Raw genomic sequence first — 20,384 nt, 5'->3', positions numbered from 1 at the left:
TCTTTTGTGGGACTCGTTTAACTCACTGCACTGCATTCTATGCAACTTTGTAGATATGAAATAGTTCTTGAAAGAGTTCTTCAGGTTGGACGTTGTGGGCGACATCTACAGACCGAGTCAGGTATTCTCACTGCTAAGAAGTATGTCCTAAAATAAAATAAATAAAATAACAATATATTGATATAAATCTAAATGCATTAAACATTCGCTACAAACTATTGGATTCTAAAATCAACCGTGAACCGACTCTTTTTTTTTAAACTCGTCGTGAGAAAGGATGAAGCGCTTTCCAGGGGGAACCCATCTTACGTTTTATCGTCTCTCCACCCGGAAGACTAGGCGGTCGTACTGGGGCACTCGGAGCTGAATTCGTCACGCCATTGTACAAATTAGTTTCTTTTACAGACTTTTGAAACTTATAGCTAGGCTTCCTAGTGGGGTTATCTGGTCGGCACCGAAGCGAAAGCAGTTTTGGTGGAGAAATTGAAGCATTGGCACACGGAGAACAGCTGCATCATGGCTACAGACTCTTGGGCCCTGGCGGTGGACGAGCAGGAAGCCGCGGCGGAATCTGTAAGTCGTTCAAGCCAAACTTGTCTGTGTGAAATGTGTCTGACCATGGGCCCATTGTGTGGCCACTTGCAATTTATTTAGGTTGTTATTCAACGTATTATAGCTACCTGAAGTGTTTGTCTCTGTCATTTATTTGCTCTCATAGCAACTAGGCTAGCTTGCTGACGCAGCAGTGTCTGCGCTAGCTAATAAGCATGCTATCCAACTAACTTTTCAGTGTCGTTAATTGAGGTGAGTTTGCTGGCCTAGAGCATTTTTGGCTTGACCCAATGTATCCCGATTAACCCAGACCGTCTGTGTTAGTTAGAGACTCTAACTTAAGGGTTTTGTACATTGCTTGAAAGCCAGCACGCTGACACAAGACTCGTGTCCAGCCCTACTAGGTTGCATGCAATCACAACATGTGGACATTACAGCGAGTCCCATCATCATGACATCGGAGTCGGACGTCGCCTCAGAAATCTAAATCCCTCAAAAAGTTCGGAAACGTTATTTCGGTCGATTGTTCCTCCCGTTCAATAATACCCATTGGTATTGTATTTATATCATTGGAAAGCCTGATTAGTCACCTTTACAATGAGGTACAACTTGTAAGGATTGTGCATTCGTGGAATGAGCAACACAGCTAACCGTGTGGGTAGCGGCCCAAAAATGTGCCCAAATCCTCTGCAATATTCTTCTGTTGGTATTCACTCTCGTTTTAAGTTACTTGGTGGATTTGATAATTGCACTCTCCCACAGTAATATGGAAAAAACAACATGTTGGCCATTTTTACATTTTATTCATTTTACACTGTCAGGGACCTCAGTGTGGAATCCATACACAGCCACAACAGCTTGGCCCCTCCTCATGCTGGTCACCAGCCTTGTCAAACACTGCTGTGGGATGGCATCCCATTCCTCAACCAGGATTTGTCACAAGTCAATCAACATGTTTGCGTTGGTCACTCTGGCACGTACAGCACGCCCAAGCTGATCCCATTTGAAGCTCAAAACGAGGGTAAATACCAACTATATTGGGCCGCTACCCACACGGTTAGCTGTGTTGCTCATTCCACGAATGCACGATCCTTACAAGTTGTACCTCGTTGTAAAGGTGACTAATCAGGCTTTCCAACAATATAAAATACAATACCAATTGGTATTATTGAAGGGGAGGAATAATCAACAAAAATAACGTTTCCAAACCTTTTTTTGAGGAGTTTAGTTAACAGCCTCTGTACTTCTTTTGCAGATTGGAACCCTTCAAATCAACGACAAGCCAGAAGAAAATGGTGAGAGTAAATCACATGATATATTATATTCCAAAAGTAAATGAGTAACTTACCCTGAACTGGCCGTAGCCTGAGTTGATGGGTAACAGTAAAACATTTAGCAGCCTTTTATCCAAAGCAACATCCAAGAGAGCTTTACAAAAAGTGCATAGATCAATGATCATAAACAGTGAGACAGCCCCAAACATTGCAGGTAGCCAAAACATGAAGCATACATTGTGAAAAACCAAATAAGTGCCAATGGGTCGAACCAGAAGAGCTTGTAGTTAAACAAAATACAATTAATCAACATGATCCTCTAAAGTGCTAGTGTACCTGGAGGAAAGCAAGCAACAATAATATAATTCACAGCTAGTACAAATAGTTATATCATTTACAACTAGCCAACAAGAGCAACAAGTCCCCTCAATAATTGTCAATGGGTAACATTGTTCTAAAGGCACCTCAACAACAGCAACCTCAACAGAAGCAAGCACCGCTGCGAAGCCAGACAAAGCCGAAGGAGACAAGACGGAGGAGGATGATAAAGGTTATTCCTGAGACTTCTGGAGGTTTCTCCGAATTTTGTGACTCACTAAAGCTGATGTCAGAAAGTAATTATTTTGTATAACAGATCTGTAATAATTTACCATCCAAATGACACTTGTTTCTCTTTTTTCAGATGACAAGGCAGCACAGTCGTTGTTGAATAAGTTGATACGCAGTAATCTGGTCAACACAACCAATCAGGTCGAAGTGCTACAGAGGGATCCTAATTCTCCTCTCTACTCTGTCAAGTCATTCGAGGAACTGAGACTGTGAGTTGCCCTGCTAAATGTCCACCTGTTGATACAAAGATTATTTTGAATCGTTGACAATCCTCTTCCTTTAGCTGGTTATTATTCTTATTATTCTTCTCTTATTGAACTTCTTCCTCAACAGCAAACCTCAGTTGCTGAAAGGTGTGTATGCCATGGGTTTCAACAGGCCCTCCAAGATCCAGGAGAACGCTTTACCCATGATGCTCGCTGAACCGTGAGGACATAATGCCACATGCTTGCAGGAGATACAATGCTCTTCCACTTCTGGATCTCTTTTTCTGTTTCTCTCCTTCTCTATTTCTTTCTCTTTCTCCATCTCTCTCACTTTCTATTCCCCCTCGTCCCCCTGGTCGTGACATGGTCTCCTATTGTGTTACAGACCTCAGAACCTGATTGCCCAATCCCAGTCCGGCACGGGCAAGACAGCTGCCTTCGTCCTGGCCATGCTCAGTCATGTTGACCCCAACAACAAGTGGCCCCAGGTGAGCCCCCTGACTCTGTAACTCTCCTCAGTGTGTGTGACTCTCCTCAGTGTGTGTGACTCTCCACAGTGTGTGTGACTCCTCAGTGTGTGACTCTCCTCAGTGTGTGACTCTCCTCAGTGTGTGTGACTCTCCTCAGTGTGTGTGACTCTCCACAGTGTGTGTGACTCTCTCCTCAGTGTGTGACACTCTCCTCAGTGTGTGTGACTCTCCTCAGTGTGTGTGACTCTCCTCAGTGTGTGTGACTCTCCTCAGTGTGTGTGACTCTCTCCTCAGTGTGTGTGACTCTCTCCTCAGTGTGTGACACTCTCCTCAGTGTGTGACACTCTCCTCAGTGTGTGTGACTCTCCTCAGTGTGTGTGACTCTCCTCAGTGTGTGTGACTCTCCTCAGTGTGTGTGACTCTCCTCAGTGTGTGTGACTCTCTCCTCAGTGTGTGTGACTCTCTCCTCAGTGTGTGTGACTCTCCTCAGTGTGTGTGACTCTCTCCTCAGTGTGTGTGACTCTCTCCTCAGTGTGTGTGACTCTCCTCAGTGTGTGTGACTCTCTCCTCAGTGTGTGTGACTCTCTCCTCAGTGTGTGTGACTCTCTCCTCAGTGTGTGTGACTCTCCTCAGTGTGTGTGACTCTCTCCTCAGTGTGTGTGACTCTCCTCAGTGTGTGTGACTCTCTCCACAGTGTGTGTGACTCTCTCCTCAGTGTGTGTGTGACTCTCTCCACAGTGTGTGTGTGACTCTCTCCACAGTGTGTGTGACTCTCCACAGTGTGTGTGACTCTCTCCTCAGTGTGTGACACTCTCCTCAGTGTGTGTGACTCTCCTCAGTGTGTGTGACTCTCCTCAGTGTGTGTGACTCTCCTCAGTGTGTGTGACTCTCTCCTCAGTGTGTGTGACTCTCTCCTCAGTGTGTGTGACTCTCTCCTCAGTGTGTGACTCTCTCCTCAGTGTGTGTGACTCTCTCCTCAGTGTGTGTGACTCTCTCCTCAGTGTGTGTGACTCTCCTCAGTGTGTGTGACTCTCTCCTCAGTGTGTGTGTGACTCTCTCCACAGTGTGTGTGTGACTCTCTCCTCAGTGTGTGTGACTCTCCTCAGTGTGTGTGACTCTCTCCTCAGTGTGTGTGACTCTCTCCTCAGTGTGTGTGACTCTCTCCACAGTGTGTGTGTGACTCTCTCCTCAGTGTGTGTGACTCTCCTCAGTGTGTGTGACTCTCTCCTCAGTGTGTGTGACTCTCTCCTCAGTGTGTGTGACTCTCTCCACAGTGTGTGTGACTCTCTCCTCAGTGTGTGTGACTCTCTCCACAGTGTGTGTGTGTGACTCTCTCCACAGTGTGTGTGTGTGACTCTCTCCACAGTGTGTGTGTGTGACTCTCCTCAGTGTGTGTGACTCTCTCCTCAGTGTGTGTGACTCTCTCCTCAGTGTGTGTGACTCTCCTCAGTGTGTGTGACTCTCCTCAGTGTGTGTGACTCTCTCCTCAGTGTGTGTGACTCTCCTCAGTGTGTGTGACTCTCTCCACAGTGTGTGTGACTCTCCTCAGTGTGTGTGACTCTCTCCTCAGTGTGTGTGACTCTCCTCAGTGTGTGTGACTCTCTCCTCAGTGTGTGTGACTCTCTCCTCAGTGTGTGTGACTCTCTCCTCAGTGTGTGTGACTCTCTCCTCAGTGTGTGTGACTCTCCTCAGTGTGTGTGACTCTCTCCTCAGTGTGTGTGACTCTCTCCTCAGTGTGTGTGACTCTCTCCTCAGTGTGTGTGACTCTCTCCTCAGTGTGTGTGACTCTCTCCTCAGTGTGTGTGACTCTCTCCTCAGTGTGTGTGACTCTCTCCTCAGTGTGTGTGACTCTCTCCTCAGTGTGTGTGACTCTCTCCTCAGTGTGTGTGACTCTCTCCACAGTGTGTGTGACTCTCCTCAGTGTGTGTGACTCTCTCCTCAGTGTGTGTGACTCTCTCCTCAGTGTGTGTGACTCTCTCCTCAGTGTGTGTGACTCTCCTCAGTGTGTGTGTGACTCTCCTCAGTGTGTGTGTGACTCTGTCCTCAGTGTGTGTGACTCTCTCCTCAGTGTGTGTGACTCTGTCCTCAGTGTGTGTGACTCTCTCCTCAGTGTGTGTGACTCTCTCCACAGTGCCTGTGTGTGTCCCCCACCTATGAGCTGGCGCTGCAGACTGGCAAGGTCATCGAGCAGATGGGGAAGTTCTACCCTGAGGTTCAGCTGGTCTACGCTATCAGAGGCAACAAACGTAACAGCACTTATTATTTATGCATTGTAACTTCTTTTGTGGATGAGGATGTTCAGTATCAGAATCGGAATCAGAATTGGTGTTTATTCGCCATGAAAGTTTGCACAGACAAGAAATTTACTTTGGCAGGAGAGCCTATCTAGGCAACCATTTTCGGCACCAACTAGAAAAGTTACAGCATAACATGAGGAGGAGAGAAAAAGGCAACCCCCAGACAATGCTCCTTGAGGAGTAGTGTGGGAACAGGCAAAAACCTCAGCACATAAGCCCAACAACATTTACAAAGACACTTGCAACGGGGAGTGGGGGGGGGGTATGTTGGTGTAGTGGAGGATTTGCTGTTGGTGAACAGTAGCAGCCATGTGTAACTAGCTATGATCGTCATAACAATGGTGACAGGAGAGAATTAGCATGGAGAGAATGTCAGTCCATTCTTGTCCTCGTCCAGTACAGAGAGGGGTCAAGCTGCAGGAGCAGGTCGTCATAGGAACCCCCGGCACCATGCTGGACTGGTGCCTCAAGTTCAAGTTCATCGACCCCAAGAAGATCAAGGTGTTTGTTCTGGACGAAGCTGACGTGATGATCGCCACCCAGGGTCACCAGGACCAGAGCATCCGCATCCAGAGGTGAGCACCTGCACACACAACCTAACATGCTTAATGTCTCTGCCCACACAACCTAACATGCTTAATGTCTCTGCCCACACAGCCTAACATGCTTAATGTCTCTGCCCACACAACCTAACATGCTTAATGTCTCTGCCCACACAACCTAACATGCTTAATGTCTCTGCCCACACAGCCTAACATGCTTAATGTCTCTGCCCACACAACCTAACATGCTTAATGTCTCTGCCCACACAGCCTAACATGCTTAATGTCTCTGCCCACACAACCTAACATGCTTAATGTCTCTGCCCACACAACCTAACATGCTTAATGTCTCTGCCCACACAACCTAACATGCTTAATGTCTCTGCCCACACAACCTAACATGCTTAATGTCTCTGCCCACACAGCCTAACATGCTTAATGTCTCTGCCCACACAACCTAACATGCTTAATGTCTCTGCCCACACAACCTAACATGCTTAATGTCTCTGCCCACACAGCCTTACATGCTTAATGTCTCTGCCCACACAACCTAACATGCTTAATGTCTCTGCCCACACAGCCTAACATGCTTAATGTCTCTGCCCACACAACCTCACATGCTTAACGTCTCTGCCCACACAACCTAACGTGCTTAATGTCTCTTACGTCTCTCATACATCATGTCAACAAGAACAAACCATTTGTTGTTGACAGACTGACCCTGTATATCAAGCCGAGTTTCCTTGCAATGATCAGAAGATAAAATAATTCAAGTTAAAAGTTGTGCAGTTGATGTGTGAGCCATCCCAGATGGGTGTAAAGTGTGACATGTGGATCTCCAGGATGCTGCCCAGGGTGTGCCAGATGCTGCTGTTCTCTGCCACTTTCGAGGAGACGGTGTGGAACTTCGCCCAGCGGATCGTCCCCGACCCAAACATCATCAAGCTGAAGCGCGAGGAGGAAACCCTGGATACCATCAAGCAGTACTACGTCCTCTGCAACAGCAAGGAGGAGAAGTTTGTAGCCCTCTGCAACATCTATGGAGCCATCACCATCGCTCAGGCTATGATCTTCTGTCATGTGAGTGTGTGTGACTGGGGTGTGTGAGATTGCGTGTGTGCGTGGGAGGGAGGGCAGGGGTATCGTTCTGTGTTGTCAGGTTTGTCTGTCTCCACCTGTTCATTTCCTGATTGGATGCAAGTCAGCCTTAATTATAGGTGGTTTTGGGTGGTTGTGATTTTCCAGCTGTTGTATTACTAAGTTTGTGTGTGTGAAAAAAAGCTTCTGAGTTAGTGTGAGCCTGTTCATTCCTGTCACAGACCAGGAAGACGGCCGGCTGGCTGGCGGGGGAGCTGTCCAGGGAGGGCCACCAGGTGGCGCTGCTGAGTGGAGAGATGCAGGTGGAGCAGAGGGCCGCCGTCATCGACCGCTTCCGCGACGGCAAGGAGAAGGTGCTGGTGACCACCAACGTCTGTGCCAGAGGTACTGCCTGCTCCTGGCCACATCCTGGTGCTCTGCTCTGAAAAACAGCCTGCTGGCACTGTCAGGCCATATAGTGTCCTACCTGACGTCACAATGCCGTTCCGAAGCATGGACGCGTCCGTTGCTATGCTGACCTTAAATTCCTGAGATATCTACGTGCTAGCAGGAAACTGTCATGGTTGCTATACTGGTTACTAGGTAGGAAGTTTTGTATTTAGGCTTATTTAAACCAGTTTATTCTACTTATCTATTTAAAGTGTTCAATAGTTCAACATTCCCGAGACAGCAACGCACCCAGGTAGAATACTGTACGTGTTGCCTTCCCGGTCTGTTAAAATTGATGCTAAATAAGTAATTTTTGGGGGACAAAAACAACTACTAGCTAGCACCTGCTATCGAAGGAGTGAAAACTTTAAATTGGGCGTTGTGACGTCAGGGAGGACACTATGGCCTGACAACACCTCATTTAATCACATGACCTCAAATACAGGTTATTATAAAAATGCTAATAATAATGCTCAGTACACTGGTAGGAATGTTCTAAATGTTATGTACACGTACCAAACCACTAACATGTCCAGCTTGTGTAATGGGTTGAGTTGGACAGTTTTGTGGAACTACAAGTTGATCAGTCTTGTTCACAGTGGCAGTTTAAAGTGACTGTCAAATCTGATTTGCAAAGAGCATTTTTCCCCTCTTAGTATTTGACAACAGAACAGATGAGAAAGGTACTAAACATGTCGGAGCACAAAGGGCTGCAATAGTAACAAGGTTGTACCTGTTTACCAAGGCTCACCCTGAACCTGACTTCCAGGTATCGATGTGGAGCAGGTCTCTGTGGTAATCAACTTTGACCTGCCGGTGGACCGGGATGGTAACCCAGACAACGAGACTTACCTGCACCGGATTGGACGTACAGGCCGCTTTGGGAAAAGGGGACTGGCCATCAACATGGTGGACAGCAAGTTCAGTATGAACATTCTTAACCGGATCCAGGATCACTTCAGTAAGCCCTCCGCACACCCCTAACCACACACAGCCTCCGCACACCCCTAACCACACACATCCAAAGCAACTTCCAAGAGAGCTTTACAAAAGTGCATAGGTCAATGATCATAAACAACGATATGGCCTCAAACATTGCGGGTAGCCAAAACATGAAGCATACATTGTGAAAAGCAAAGAAGGCAAAATGGGAAGAAACATAAGAGCATGTAGTTAAACAAATTACAATTAAAAGAACATGAACCTCAAAAGTTCAAGAGTGTACCTATAGGAAAGCAAGCAACAATGTACCAATTTACAGCAAGTACAAGTAGTTTGACAACCACCACAGAACCCTAAATGACAGTACCAGCTTCTACACAACCTGAGATGCCCTCAACCCACCTTTTCAAGCTTACATTCACTGTTTAAACCTCCTTCTCTACATTTACATTTAGTCATTTAGCAGACGCGCTTATCCAGAGCGACTTACAGCAAGTACAGGGACATTCCCCCCCGAGGCAAGTAGGGTGAAGTGCCTTGCCCAAGGACACAACGTCATTTTGCATGGCAGGGAATCGATCCGGTAACCTTCTGATTTCTAGCCCGACTCCCTCACCGCTCCTTTTAGCTTTTAATTACTACTCGTTTGTACTTTGTTCAGTGTTTCGTCTGCATGCATTTTTCAGCGGCAGCCCGGCGCTACAAAATCATTGCCATTGCTGTTTCAGAATTCTATAAAATATCACATTGATATTAATCTGCGGAGCTGTCTCTCCACGGGACTCAAACGGTAATCTGCAGCTCTCTCTTTGATTGGATGATGAGCAACTGAACAGTGACAGAACATCAATCACTAACGAAGTCATGACAACTGAAAGAACAGCGAGATGAGAGCGGAGCGCTTTCCCTTCCCCGCTCAGCCTGGTGGTGACAGGGCAGAGGATACATCCTCTAGATAGCGCGAGAGAGAACGTTAACTAGCTAGCTAGTTAAACGTACGTTAAAGGCAGGGGTAGGCAAGTTGTGGGAAGCAAGTTAACTCGTGTTCTTTAGGGACACCTAATCTGTTTACCCGCTTTAGCTCTGATTGGTGCCGCCATGGCCTCTTTAAGATCGCAAGTTTGTGAAAACTTTGGTTTCCCATTCAGTTACAGTAGTACAGGCGAGAGAGTGGTGGATAAGACAAGCACTGTGTCGGCGTTGTTCAGCAGTTGTGGGGTATGTGAGTGGAAATACATCTAACATGCTAAAGCATATAACACATCTGGCCTGTGCTAAATGACTTAAATATCCAACACCATCACCCAGGTGCGCCCATCACTGGAACAAGACCAAAAAAACTGTCCAAACTTCAGTGCTTTACCAGCCTTTGGATACACATACAAATAGGGCCAAAAATCACTGAAGCAATCCGAATTTACTAGTGCTGTCAGTTTACCGCGTTATTAACGGCGTCAATTTTTTTTTATCCCGCGATTAACGCTCTTTTTGGCCTAGCAAACTTTGTATAGTTTTTTTTCACATTCTGTTGCAGCAACTACCGACGGTAGAAAAACTACAAACTACACCGGATCTAGCTAGACCGGAAACAAAACAACAGGCACGCCACACACTTGTTTGGCTTGCGAGCTGGCTAAAGAGTAGTAGCAGAGCCCGTTTACGGATATTAGACATTCTCTGGTAGTTGGTAACGTTACGTTTTGAGTGGATGGCGAGCGCGAGACGCCGAAATGGATGCCAATACGATTCTGAATGGAAATTGTACTTTTAAAAGTTGCCAAATGGTTCCATTGACAAGACCAAAGTGATCTGTGTTTTGTCGTTGTAAACTGAGCTATCATCGCAGCATGTCTAGTCTGAAATACCACTTGATGGCCAAGCGTACAGCTGATGCGAATTCTCCGCCCCCTCGTCCACCTTTCCACTTTTCCATGTTGATAAGAGCATTACAATTTGAAAAAAGAATGGGACAAAAAGAAATCAAGGGACATTTAGAATAGATAAAAATGTGCAATTAATTATGATTCATCGCGAGTTAACTATGACATTAATGCGATTAAATATTTTAATCGTTTGACAGCACTAGAATTTAAATGTCATCATGCACCCGTATTCACTCGTAGAAGAACCTTGTTTGTTTTGCTTTTCCCTTTTATTGTACCGAACCGTGATGTATGAACCGAACCGTGATGTCTGAACTGGTATGAACCGAACAATGATCAGCTAGAACACTGAATTGCGATTCAAATGCGAATCTATTTTCCCCCCACCCCCCTAGTAACGAGCATTGAGTGGAGGGGCAGAATGCACAGGTCGGTAAAAAGACAACTAGCCCTTCCAATCAATAGTCACGGTTCCCCTTAATGATTGGTCCTGTTTATTACAGTATTGCGATGACCACAGATGTCAGAATGATTTCATATAACTGTCAAACCTTCAGATATATTGGTTGCCATCAAGACGTGAAGTTACTTTTTGCAAATATGACCAAGTGCTTCTCAACAACATAGCCTACCCTGCCTTTAAGTTAACTATATTTTAGTTACAATTAATATTCCCAATGTAGGCCTAATGTTTGATGTAATGGCCAACTGATTATTATTATTATTATTTAATTGTGAAATAATGTTACAGCTAGTCGAGTAGAAACTTAAGCAAGTTGCTGCTAGGAGAACTGAGTGTTTGTTCCTGTGTGAAGCGTAGTGTTTAAGAGTGCAACTTTAGTGAAATGTAGTTTGTAGAAAGGGGACTACTGTATGTGTTGGTTGGTTGGGAAACAGAATCTTCCCAAGCAGCTGCCTAGATTCAATGGAAGTGTTTTCAGAAGCTCTGACTCTCCATCTCCACGCTTTCCACAGACAAGAAGATCGAGAAACTGGACACAGACGATCTGGATGAAATAGAGAAAATCGCGAGCTAAAGTGGAAGTCTGCGACCACAACTTTTAGGTTACCCCCCCCCCCCAGACTGGATAGTGTTTTACTCTTTTATTACTGGGAGACGACTGAAGCCACACACACATATGGACATGTCCTCCTGTACCTCCTTGTTTGATTGTTTTAATCTCTGAAACATGTCTTTCACTCTTTGTGCTTCTTAATAAAATATGTGCTCTTTAGTCCTGTTGTGTGTGCCTGAAGGAAAGGGTGGTTAACAGTGAAGTACCTCCCGTTCTGCTCATGTCTGTGCTGGTACTGAAAACAACACTTTGCTTAAAACACTAGACACAATTTTATCTCTTAAAAAGAGCATTCCTTAAATATTTGCCTCAAGCAACATTGATTTTCTGTTGTAAACAAACATGTTTACATGTAAACAAATTTAATTCTTAACAACAACAAAATGATATGCCTCTAATGGAATTACAAAGAGTGAAATATGATTGTTCAGAGAATATTTTATTTTTTTACGTACGGTTACTTTGACATGGTTATGGTTGGGTTTTAGGCTCTATGCAAACCTGTAGCACTGTCTTAGTGTGCAGCTTACACAGCGGAATGGGAATGAGGCTAAATTCATTTTCAAAGTCAGGGATTTTAGTTCAAATGCGAATACTTGGATAGCAAAATACATTTTGAGGATATATAGACGAATCCAGTGATGAGTAGCCTATTCATCATTTATTTAACATTTGATCAAAGGCTTGGGCGTTTGGGAATTCCAACCATGGACCATCTCAATGTTTTAGCAGCTACACTTAAACTTGGTCATTATGTTACTGCTTCTGTCCTGTTTTATTTAATGTTCATATCTGAGTATAAACTAGCTAGTGGTCTCATTTTAATACTCTTATCAGTCCTTTCACAATCTTCTGGGTCGGTATTTCAAATTACGCACTTTGTCAACTTCATTAGTGAGCAGGCTGTGGTTTTGCCCTCGGGTAAAAAGTCACTTGAAACATCATTTTGTGGTGCTCAATTCAACTCCAAACCGAATTCCTTCCTGAAGTGCATATTCTGAGACACTTGAAATTTGGGCAGGTTTAGGAAAACATGACGTACTGTTTTCTCTTTAAAGCCAAATGCAGATTTGACTCAAGGACAGTGGCTATGCCAGAATTAATGTGTGTATGGATTCTTGGACAGGATTGCCTGAACTTTTCACATTAGACAGACTTATTTTTTGGGCTGGCCGAATGATTTTGCATCACTGCTTAAAGTGCGGTAACATTCCTGACGCTAGGCACGGCACTTGTTGATCGCAAATAAGTAGTTTATCATCTTGTTCACGGGTAAATCTTAAAACACCTATTGTAGCTGAAGGTGATTTTCAAAGTTCATGACTTCTAATTTGATTGCTGTCAAACATAAAGGGCAATTAATGACAAATCAGAACTGTATCCTACAAACCTCATTTTCCTCCAACTGTCATTGAAAATGCAGTTGGAGTTTGTTCTATTGACTGTTTTCTGGAATGTTGTGTTGTGAGAAAGACGTGTATGCACGTTTATATTGAATGAAAAAATGCTGCCAAATTTGTAATCAGCGAGAGTATCGTGTTGAGCAACATGTATCTATATATTGTGCTGGGTCTTTGTTAAAGCCAAGAGGCTTGAATGCAGTTTTGCCAGGATGTTTGGACATACAGTTTTGAGTGAACTTTGTTGGCCCTTACATAACCTTTCCATTGAACACCGAGCAGCAAAGTCTATGGTCCCATATGCTCCACTTAGAACAAACTGTCTTTGTGTACTTGAAACTAAAGTTACTTCATTCTAAAGAAATTGTTTTTAATTGTAAATAGACTTAGGTTTAATATTCAAGCTGATGTAGGAATTATTAGATGTCAGATCTTATAACACAAGTTGTGAGGACTATGGTGTTATGTAGCATGACGACAATCTGTTCTAAGTTGTTGTCATGTTCCATACCTGAGCTGCATTTATGGACACAGTCATGTATCACTGAATGATGTGTTGAAATAAACTTTGTGGATCTTCATTGAGATTCAGTACGTTTATAACGGCTCGATACAAATACATGAATATTGGCATATTGTTACATAAACATAAATACAAATATTTTGAAAGAATAAATGACATGACGACGGACATGAATGGGCCTAGGGATCTAAAGTAGGTGAACTCTGTCCTGATGTCACCCCACAGGGCTGGCGCAGGGAAGGAGATCTGAAACAGGAACACAATCTTCCATCAAACAACACATTCTGAGCTACAGTCGTATGCATCCCTCCCTGTCTTTTGAAGATGTCTTTTTAGCAATATTTCCTGGCTTATATGCCTTTTTAAAAATAATTTCCTAACCCAAAAGAAAATAAAGTGACAGGAGAGGCTGTGCTGTAAGGCCTCAGCTGGACCCCAGGCCGGCCGTGCGGTAAGGCCTCAGCTGGACCCCAGGCCGGCCGTGTGGTAAGGCCTCAGCTGGACCCCAGGCCGTGCGGTAAGGCCTCATCCTACACGGCACACATACCTATCTAGTAAGCTGCCGGGGCGTTCAGAATCCTGGAGCTCAGCTGCAGCATCTCACCTTGTTGCTGGTACTCCACCTGGGTCAGAAACAGGCCCTGGGGGGGTGCGGTCAGGTTCTGTGGGTAGGCCAGGGAGTCCTGGGCCTCCAGCAGTTTCTCTAGCTGAGAGATGGAGAGCTTTCCCTGGCCGACCGCCACCAGAGCCCCAGTCATCCTGCGCACCTGCAGGACAACAGCAAACAGGCGAGGCAATAAGGAGGGCAGGTTAGGGAGCTTGCAAAAATACAAACACAACAGATCAGTCATTGATGTTTACCAGTCAGTATTCCATATTTGCCAGCAGGAGGTGCTAAAAATCTACTGTAAACTTGTTCGTGAATAGGAAGGCCTTTTGGTATCTTGTGAAAATGAAGGAAAGCCACTTGAGACGCACCTGTTTGTAGAGAAAGGATCTACTCTTGAAAGTAAGCTCCCAGAACTGGATCTCTCTGAAAGGACACAACCAGAAAGTCAAACAAAGTGGAAGATATGGTGAAGAAAATCAATATATTTACTGTATATATATATATATATATATATACAAGAAAATCAATGGAATTTAGAAAATTTAGATGGAATATTCTAAATTGAGAGGCCGTTTGAAAATGTATGCGGTACACATTCGGTTTTTCATCCTCAATCTGTTTTACTGCTCGACAAACAAATCACAAACTGATTTGAGGTTAAAGGGAATAGTAGCTCAAGAGAATGTAAGTTTGGTCTGACAATCCAGAAAAAGTAACATGGGCTAATGGAGTTTTCATGTGACCGTATGTCTGTTTGGGATTTGACCATATTCTTATGGTTAATAATTTAAAAGAAAAGTGTAATAATAAATGATCATGAAAGTGCCATTTGGCAAGGGAGCACCCCTGTGGTCCTTTAATCCTGTCAACATCATGCGCCTCCACTTTGAACTCCTGCAGCATTCTGGATTATATCTGCCACCCCACAGGCAGACTCACACACACACACACAAACGAGGGGATGTACATTTACTGTAAAAGCTGAAAGGGTGTTTAAGCCAGTTCTAAAAACCTTGCATGGTATATTTAAACATTTTCTTTTCTTCCCCCCCCTGAAGTGCATAGAATCAAGTCTAGCTAACAGATTGAAAGCCTGCATGCATATTAACTTTATTATAAGTATCAGTCTACATTCCTACTCATTTATGTTGTGTTCTGTAAACATACAGTACTCTCAAATGTCCCCACGAGAGGGTCAATGTCTTATCTCTTTGTCTCTGTGAGAATAGAGACTTCCTGTTGTGTTGTTACCTGTGGAGGTGTGTTACCTGTGGAAATGTCTGTGAGCGAACGCCTCTCCCGGCTCCAGGAGAGCCAGGTCCAGGGTCTTCACAGGGTCCTTGAAGGGTGTCTCAGAGTTCAATGCTCTGAAGCTGCTGAAGTTATGGGTCCCCACCAGCAGGGAAGCAGCCTCACGCATGGCCCCCACGTTCAGCTCCCTTAAACAAACACACACAATCAGGAGAGAAAGAGAGAGGCACAGCCTCATCAGGAGAGAGAGAGGGGCAGGGCCTCATCAGAAGAGAGAGAGTGAGAGAGAGCGAGAGAGAGGCAGGGCCTCATCGGAAGAGAGAGAGTGAGAGAGAGCGAGAGAGAGGCAGGGCCTCATCAGAAGAGAGAGAGTGAGAGAGAGCGAGAGAGAGAGGCAGGGCCTCATCAGAAGAGAGAGAGTGAGAGAGAGCAAGAGAGAGAGGCAGGGCTTCATCGGGAGAGAGAGAGTGAGAGAGAGCGAGCGAGAGAGAGGCAGGGCCTCATCAGAAGAGAGAGAGTGAGAGAGAGCGAGAGAGAGGCAGGGCCTCATCAGAACAGAGAGAGTGAGAGAGAGCAAGAGAGAGAGGCAGGGCCTCATCAGAAGAGAGAGAGCGAGAGAGAGGCAGGGCTTCATCATCAGAGAGAGTGAGAGAGAGCAAGAGAGAGAGGCAGGGCTTCATCGGGAGAGAGAGAGTGAGAGAGAGCGAGAGAGAGGCAGGGCTTCATCGGGAGAGAGAGAGAGTGAGAGAGAGCGAGAGAGAGAGGCAGGGCTTCATCATCAGAGAGAGTGAGAGAGAGCGAGAGAGAGGCAGGGCTTCATCATCAGAGAGAGTGAGAGAGAGCGAGAGAGAGGCAGGGCTTCATCAGGAGAGAGAGGCACGGCAGTGTGGCTCATGTATTATTGTGTGTCGGGGGGTGAGCTCTCATGGGGGGGTGACTACAACTCAGTTAGAGGATGGATCTCCTCATGGTTCTGTAGAAAGACACCAAACACATACTGTGACCCAGCTAGGGAAGGGGCCGTTGGTTGCCAAGGTAACTCACGTGTTGCATAGGCCCCAGCACAGCCTGAGGTCAGCCAGGGGCAGCTGGGAGGGCCGGGTCATGCCGGCAGCCAACCGGTACACGTACGTCCGTGAAGTGGCGCGGTATCGTGCGTGGAACCTTTCAGGCACACGGTAGGCACAGTTGACCCTGACAAATACATACAGAAACACAGATGAATATCAAGCGGCCCCCAAAAAACACCTGAGAAATGTTTTAGAGAGAGATTCTGACACAGCTTTTTGGAACAACTCTTTTCTTGTTTAGTTGAAGAGCCTGTGGCTCCAACCACAGCAGGAGGGCCTGCTCTGACCTCGGAGGCGGTCGTACAGTGAGTGAAACAAAGAGCAGAACAGGTTTGAAGAAAACACCCTCGGCTTCCTAGGAGACTGAAGACTTCCTGACCTGTAGTCTGTCTGTTCTCAATGTTAATAGAATAGGTACACACACACACGTATGTGATGTGTGTGTGGTATATTTGAGTGCAGTGCATATTGCCAGCATACAGTACTCAGTAGACTATAGCGAAAGTAGGTTAGGTTTCCTGGGGAGGAGATTGAGTGTGACACCTCGCAGAGTCAGGCCTTGCATCAACCGTCAAGCAGGATGTGATTAGACAGCCCTTCCTACACTGTGAAATGTTCAAAGAACATCTAACCCTGTTCAGAAAACATGACCCACAACAGGGACATGTGGCAGAACAGCACAACATATATATACATCAACATAACTGATATAATGGCTCATATTTAATGCTAGTGTAAAGTCATTTTTGTCCTTTTTATTTCTCTCTCGGGTGTCTTGACTGAAGTATTGTGAGTTCAGGTGACACACACAGGTGACACACACACTCCCTCAGCAGTTGGTAATAGTCCCTATCACAGGCCCGGTGTGTGAAAGAGAAAGCAGGATTCTGCCACTATCCAAAACGTTCCCAACCGCTTTTTCTCTCTCCCTCTTTGTCACTCACACACACACACACACACACACACACCAAGCAGACTCCAAATGCAGTCTGAATGGAATGGAGAGGAATGTTCGAAATCAGTATATAAACCGCAGCTTTATTTCCAAAAAATACGGTACATAGGTCAACCTCAACGTCATATAGTCACAGATCCTTCAGTCAACTGCCATGACATCTCTATGGCCCTGCTCACATAACAACAAAGCCCATACCTGATTGGCTCCTGCCTCAGGTGAAAGTTGAGGGCATCGACTAGGACATCCTCTGAGAATGGGGGCTTGTTGTTTCTGCGTTGTAGGTCAAAGTGGGCGGAGTTAGAGAGGGCGTGGACGCCCGTGTCTGTACGGCTGGAGATGGTCAAAGACACGTCGCTAAGCGGACGAAGCTTCCTCACTGCGTCCTGAAGAGGAGGAGAGAGAGAGGGAGAGGGAGACAGAGGGAGGGATAGAGAGAGATCTACAGATCAATGTGGTCCCTATAAACTGTCTGTGAGCAATTCTGTGAAAAAAAGAATCAGTCACTTCTTAAATCCATAGATTAAATACACACATTAGATAACACAAGGGTTGATCTCAGCCATGTCATCTCAATCATAACATTAGAGCAGAGGCAAAATAACGAGGATTTATCTTCCACTATCTAATCTCAGCTCCTGTCGCTGTGATGATGTCACGGGTGCAGTATGAGGCCCTCTGGGTCCACATCTGGGGGAGGCGTACGATATTTACAGTCATGAGATCAGAGAAGCACAGATAACACCAGGATCACACCAAACTTGTTCCTCCTGAAGATAAATCACATGGTTTGGAAGAGACAACACCCAAACGTTCTCACAACCTGAGTGGAGTCTGTTTCCTGGACTTTACCTCGTTTTCAAGTCTAGACATGCACATGCTGACGATGCTGCATGAAAGGAACAATCTTTCTATGTCTGCCATTTCTCAATAGTGACACGTGACACATTTGCAGTCTCTGCATGCTGTCATTTTATTACTGGACTACACTACTTGATTGGTGGTAAAACGGTCTATTCTAGAAGTGATTTGTTGACGTCTTTGAAATCTCAGCAAACGTTTGCTCAATCAATCAAAATAAATATTAAAACAATAAACAATAATACATGTATCATGCTCTCTTGATGGCCCTGCCCCTCTCTTCTGATGAGGCCCTGCCTCTCTCTCCTGATGAGGCCCTGCCTCTCTCTCCTGATGAGGCCCTGCCTCTCTCTTCTGATGAGGCCCTGCCTCTCTCTCCTCATGAGGCCCTGCCTCTCTCTCCTGATGAGGCCCTGCGTCTCTCTCCTGATGAGGCCCTGCCTCTCTCTCTCCTGATGAGGCCCTGCCCCTCTCTCCTGATGAGGCCCTGCCCTTCTCTCCTGATGAGGCCCTGCCTCTCTCTCCTGATGAGGCCCTGCCCCTCTCTCCTGATGAGGCCCTGCCCCTCTCTCCTGATGAGGCCCTGCCTCTCTCTCCTCATGAGGCTCTGCCTCTCTCTCCTGATGAGGCCCTGCCTCTCTCTCTCCTGATGAGGCCCTGCCTCTCTCTCCTGATGAGGCCCTGCCTCTCTCTCTCCTGATGAGGCCCTGCCTCTCTCTCCTGATGAGGCCCTGCCTCTCTCTCCTGATGAGGCCCTGCCTCTCTCTCTCCTGATGAGGCCCTGCCTCTCTCTCTCCTGATGAGGCCCTGCCTCTCTCCTGATGAGGCCCTGCCTCTCTCTCTTGATGTGGCCCTGCCTCTCTCCTGATGTGGCCCTGCCTCTCTCCTGATGTGGCCCTGCCTCTCTCCTGATGAGGCCCTGCCTCTCTCTCTTCTGATGAGGCCCTGCCTCTCTCCTGATGAGGCCTCTACACATAAGCTAATACATCAGTAGGCTTGTTAAAAGGGTCTGCTGGTGTTGGTGTTGGTGCATCAACACCTGGCTGCCTCGCCTACCTGTTGCCTCGCCTCCCGGCTGACTCACCTCCAGATGGTTCTGGACCCCGAACATCTGATGGTGTGCAGGTGACCTGACCACTCCACTGGGAACACAGTACAAGACATCATGGTGACAACTACATACATGAGAACTACATACGTATAGACGTATATATACATATATAGACTGAAGATATATATACATTGAACAGTTATGACAATGTTCTTCTTACCAGTATTTAGTTCCAATGTATTGAAAAAAGATAAGATAGCGTGTGCTACCTGTGTTCATCATTACTGAAGTTTCATGTATAGATCTCAGTCTTCCTGTAACCCAGCCTAGTCTTTCCGGTATGAACTTTCACAGCAGTCTAATCATGTGCGTGACATGACATAGTTGAAAACATGAAATGCATGAATTGCTATAGAAACAGAGTGAGACAGTCAGATGTATTTATCATGCTGAGAAGTAAGGTAGGCTATAACTTCTCACGCTGAGCCGCAGGCATAGGCTACTGAGGGAAGTTTTCTGCCGAGTTGAGAGCTCTCGAGTTAAACAGAGTTAAATGGCCCCTATCAGAAACATCGACCAACCCGTCTCCCGAATTTTAGTACTAAAACGTTAACAGGTATGGCAATCTCAAGATAACATTTATATCCAACTTGAGAGCCCTGAGCATGTGGCCTTTGCAGGGCTGATCGCGTTCAACACATTATTAAAAATCATAAAATAGCCTACCAATTACATAAAAAGGTAATTTACCCAAAACATTTTGGACAAATATTATGTCAACAGAAATGTGAAGCATTTAGGGAAAAACACGGATTTTAAGTGTGTTTTACGCTTTGGTTCTTTATCCGTCAAAGAAGTTCGTCCCTCTATGATGTCGTCATGTGGATTGGCAGAGGGGTGTGTCGTCTCACTTGTGCAACCACGCCCCCCAGTCGTTCTCCGGCGGTGGCAGTGCTCGTTTGACTGGTCATTTGACATGCAGTGAGAGAGTGAATACGGTGACACAGTGTCAACGATACCGGGCAAGAAGCTGCCGCGCGACAGGGAATAACAGACACTGTATCTATATTTCACGCGAAAGAAGCGCCGGGCAATGTAATTTACAGATTGAAGGAATAGTACCAAAAAAACATACAATAAACGCAAAAATGACGGTGGATTTTGAGGAATGTATTAAAGATTCACCTCGATTCAGGTAAGAATACTTATGTCGAGTACAGCTGTGCCCAATTCTGGAACGAGTAATATCATTCCAGGGTCAGAATATATTTAGTCGATTCTTTCG

At 45.7% G+C, this 20,384-nt stretch overlaps 2 protein-coding genes across 4 annotated transcripts; one reads left to right on the top strand and one right to left on the bottom strand.

The window, feature by feature from the left end:
• The first annotated feature begins 315 nt into the window (after positions 1-315).
• Positions 316-11,537, top strand: ddx19b (DEAD-box helicase 19b). Its single transcript, XM_084705920.1, has 12 exons — positions 316-573; positions 1,808-1,847; positions 2,287-2,376; positions 2,509-2,644; positions 2,769-2,861; positions 3,027-3,129; positions 5,243-5,357; positions 5,806-5,983; positions 6,793-7,030; positions 7,270-7,432; positions 8,247-8,438; positions 11,278-11,537. Exons 1-12 carry the CDS (start codon positions 517-519, stop codon positions 11,337-11,339), a joined length of 1,467 nt encoding a protein of 488 aa, XP_084562046.1. The 5' UTR covers positions 316-516; the 3' UTR covers positions 11,340-11,537.
• A 1,822-nt stretch (positions 11,538-13,359) lies between these two features.
• On the bottom strand, positions 13,360-19,995 carry pusl1 (pseudouridine synthase like 1). Of its 3 annotated transcripts, XM_084705922.1 has the most exons (9): positions 19,580-19,995; positions 19,320-19,457; positions 19,133-19,190; positions 17,386-17,573; positions 16,207-16,356; positions 15,180-15,350; positions 14,280-14,334; positions 13,849-14,068; positions 13,360-13,547 (listed from the first exon to the last, which is right to left on the bottom strand). In XM_084705922.1, exons 2-8 carry the CDS (start codon positions 19,379-19,381, stop codon positions 13,853-13,855), a joined length of 900 nt encoding a protein of 299 aa, XP_084562048.1. In that variant the 5' UTR covers positions 19,382-19,457; positions 19,580-19,995; the 3' UTR covers positions 13,360-13,547; positions 13,849-13,852. The 3 variants fall into 3 exon arrangements, with proteins under 3 accessions (XP_084562048.1, XP_084562047.1, XP_084562049.1); XM_084705921.1 differs by having other exon boundaries at positions 19,320-19,995; XM_084705923.1 differs by having other exon boundaries at positions 13,906-14,068; positions 19,320-19,987.
• Positions 19,996-20,384: the final 389 nt, after the last annotated feature.

The sequence above is a fragment of the Hypomesus nipponensis genome, chromosome 9 (genome assembly GCF_054491055.1).
Source record: "Hypomesus nipponensis isolate SF chromosome 9, ASM5449105v1, whole genome shotgun sequence".
Taxonomy (NCBI): domain Eukaryota; kingdom Metazoa; phylum Chordata; class Actinopteri; order Osmeriformes; family Osmeridae; genus Hypomesus; species Hypomesus nipponensis.
This window is presented reverse-complemented; position numbering and strand designations above follow the sequence as displayed.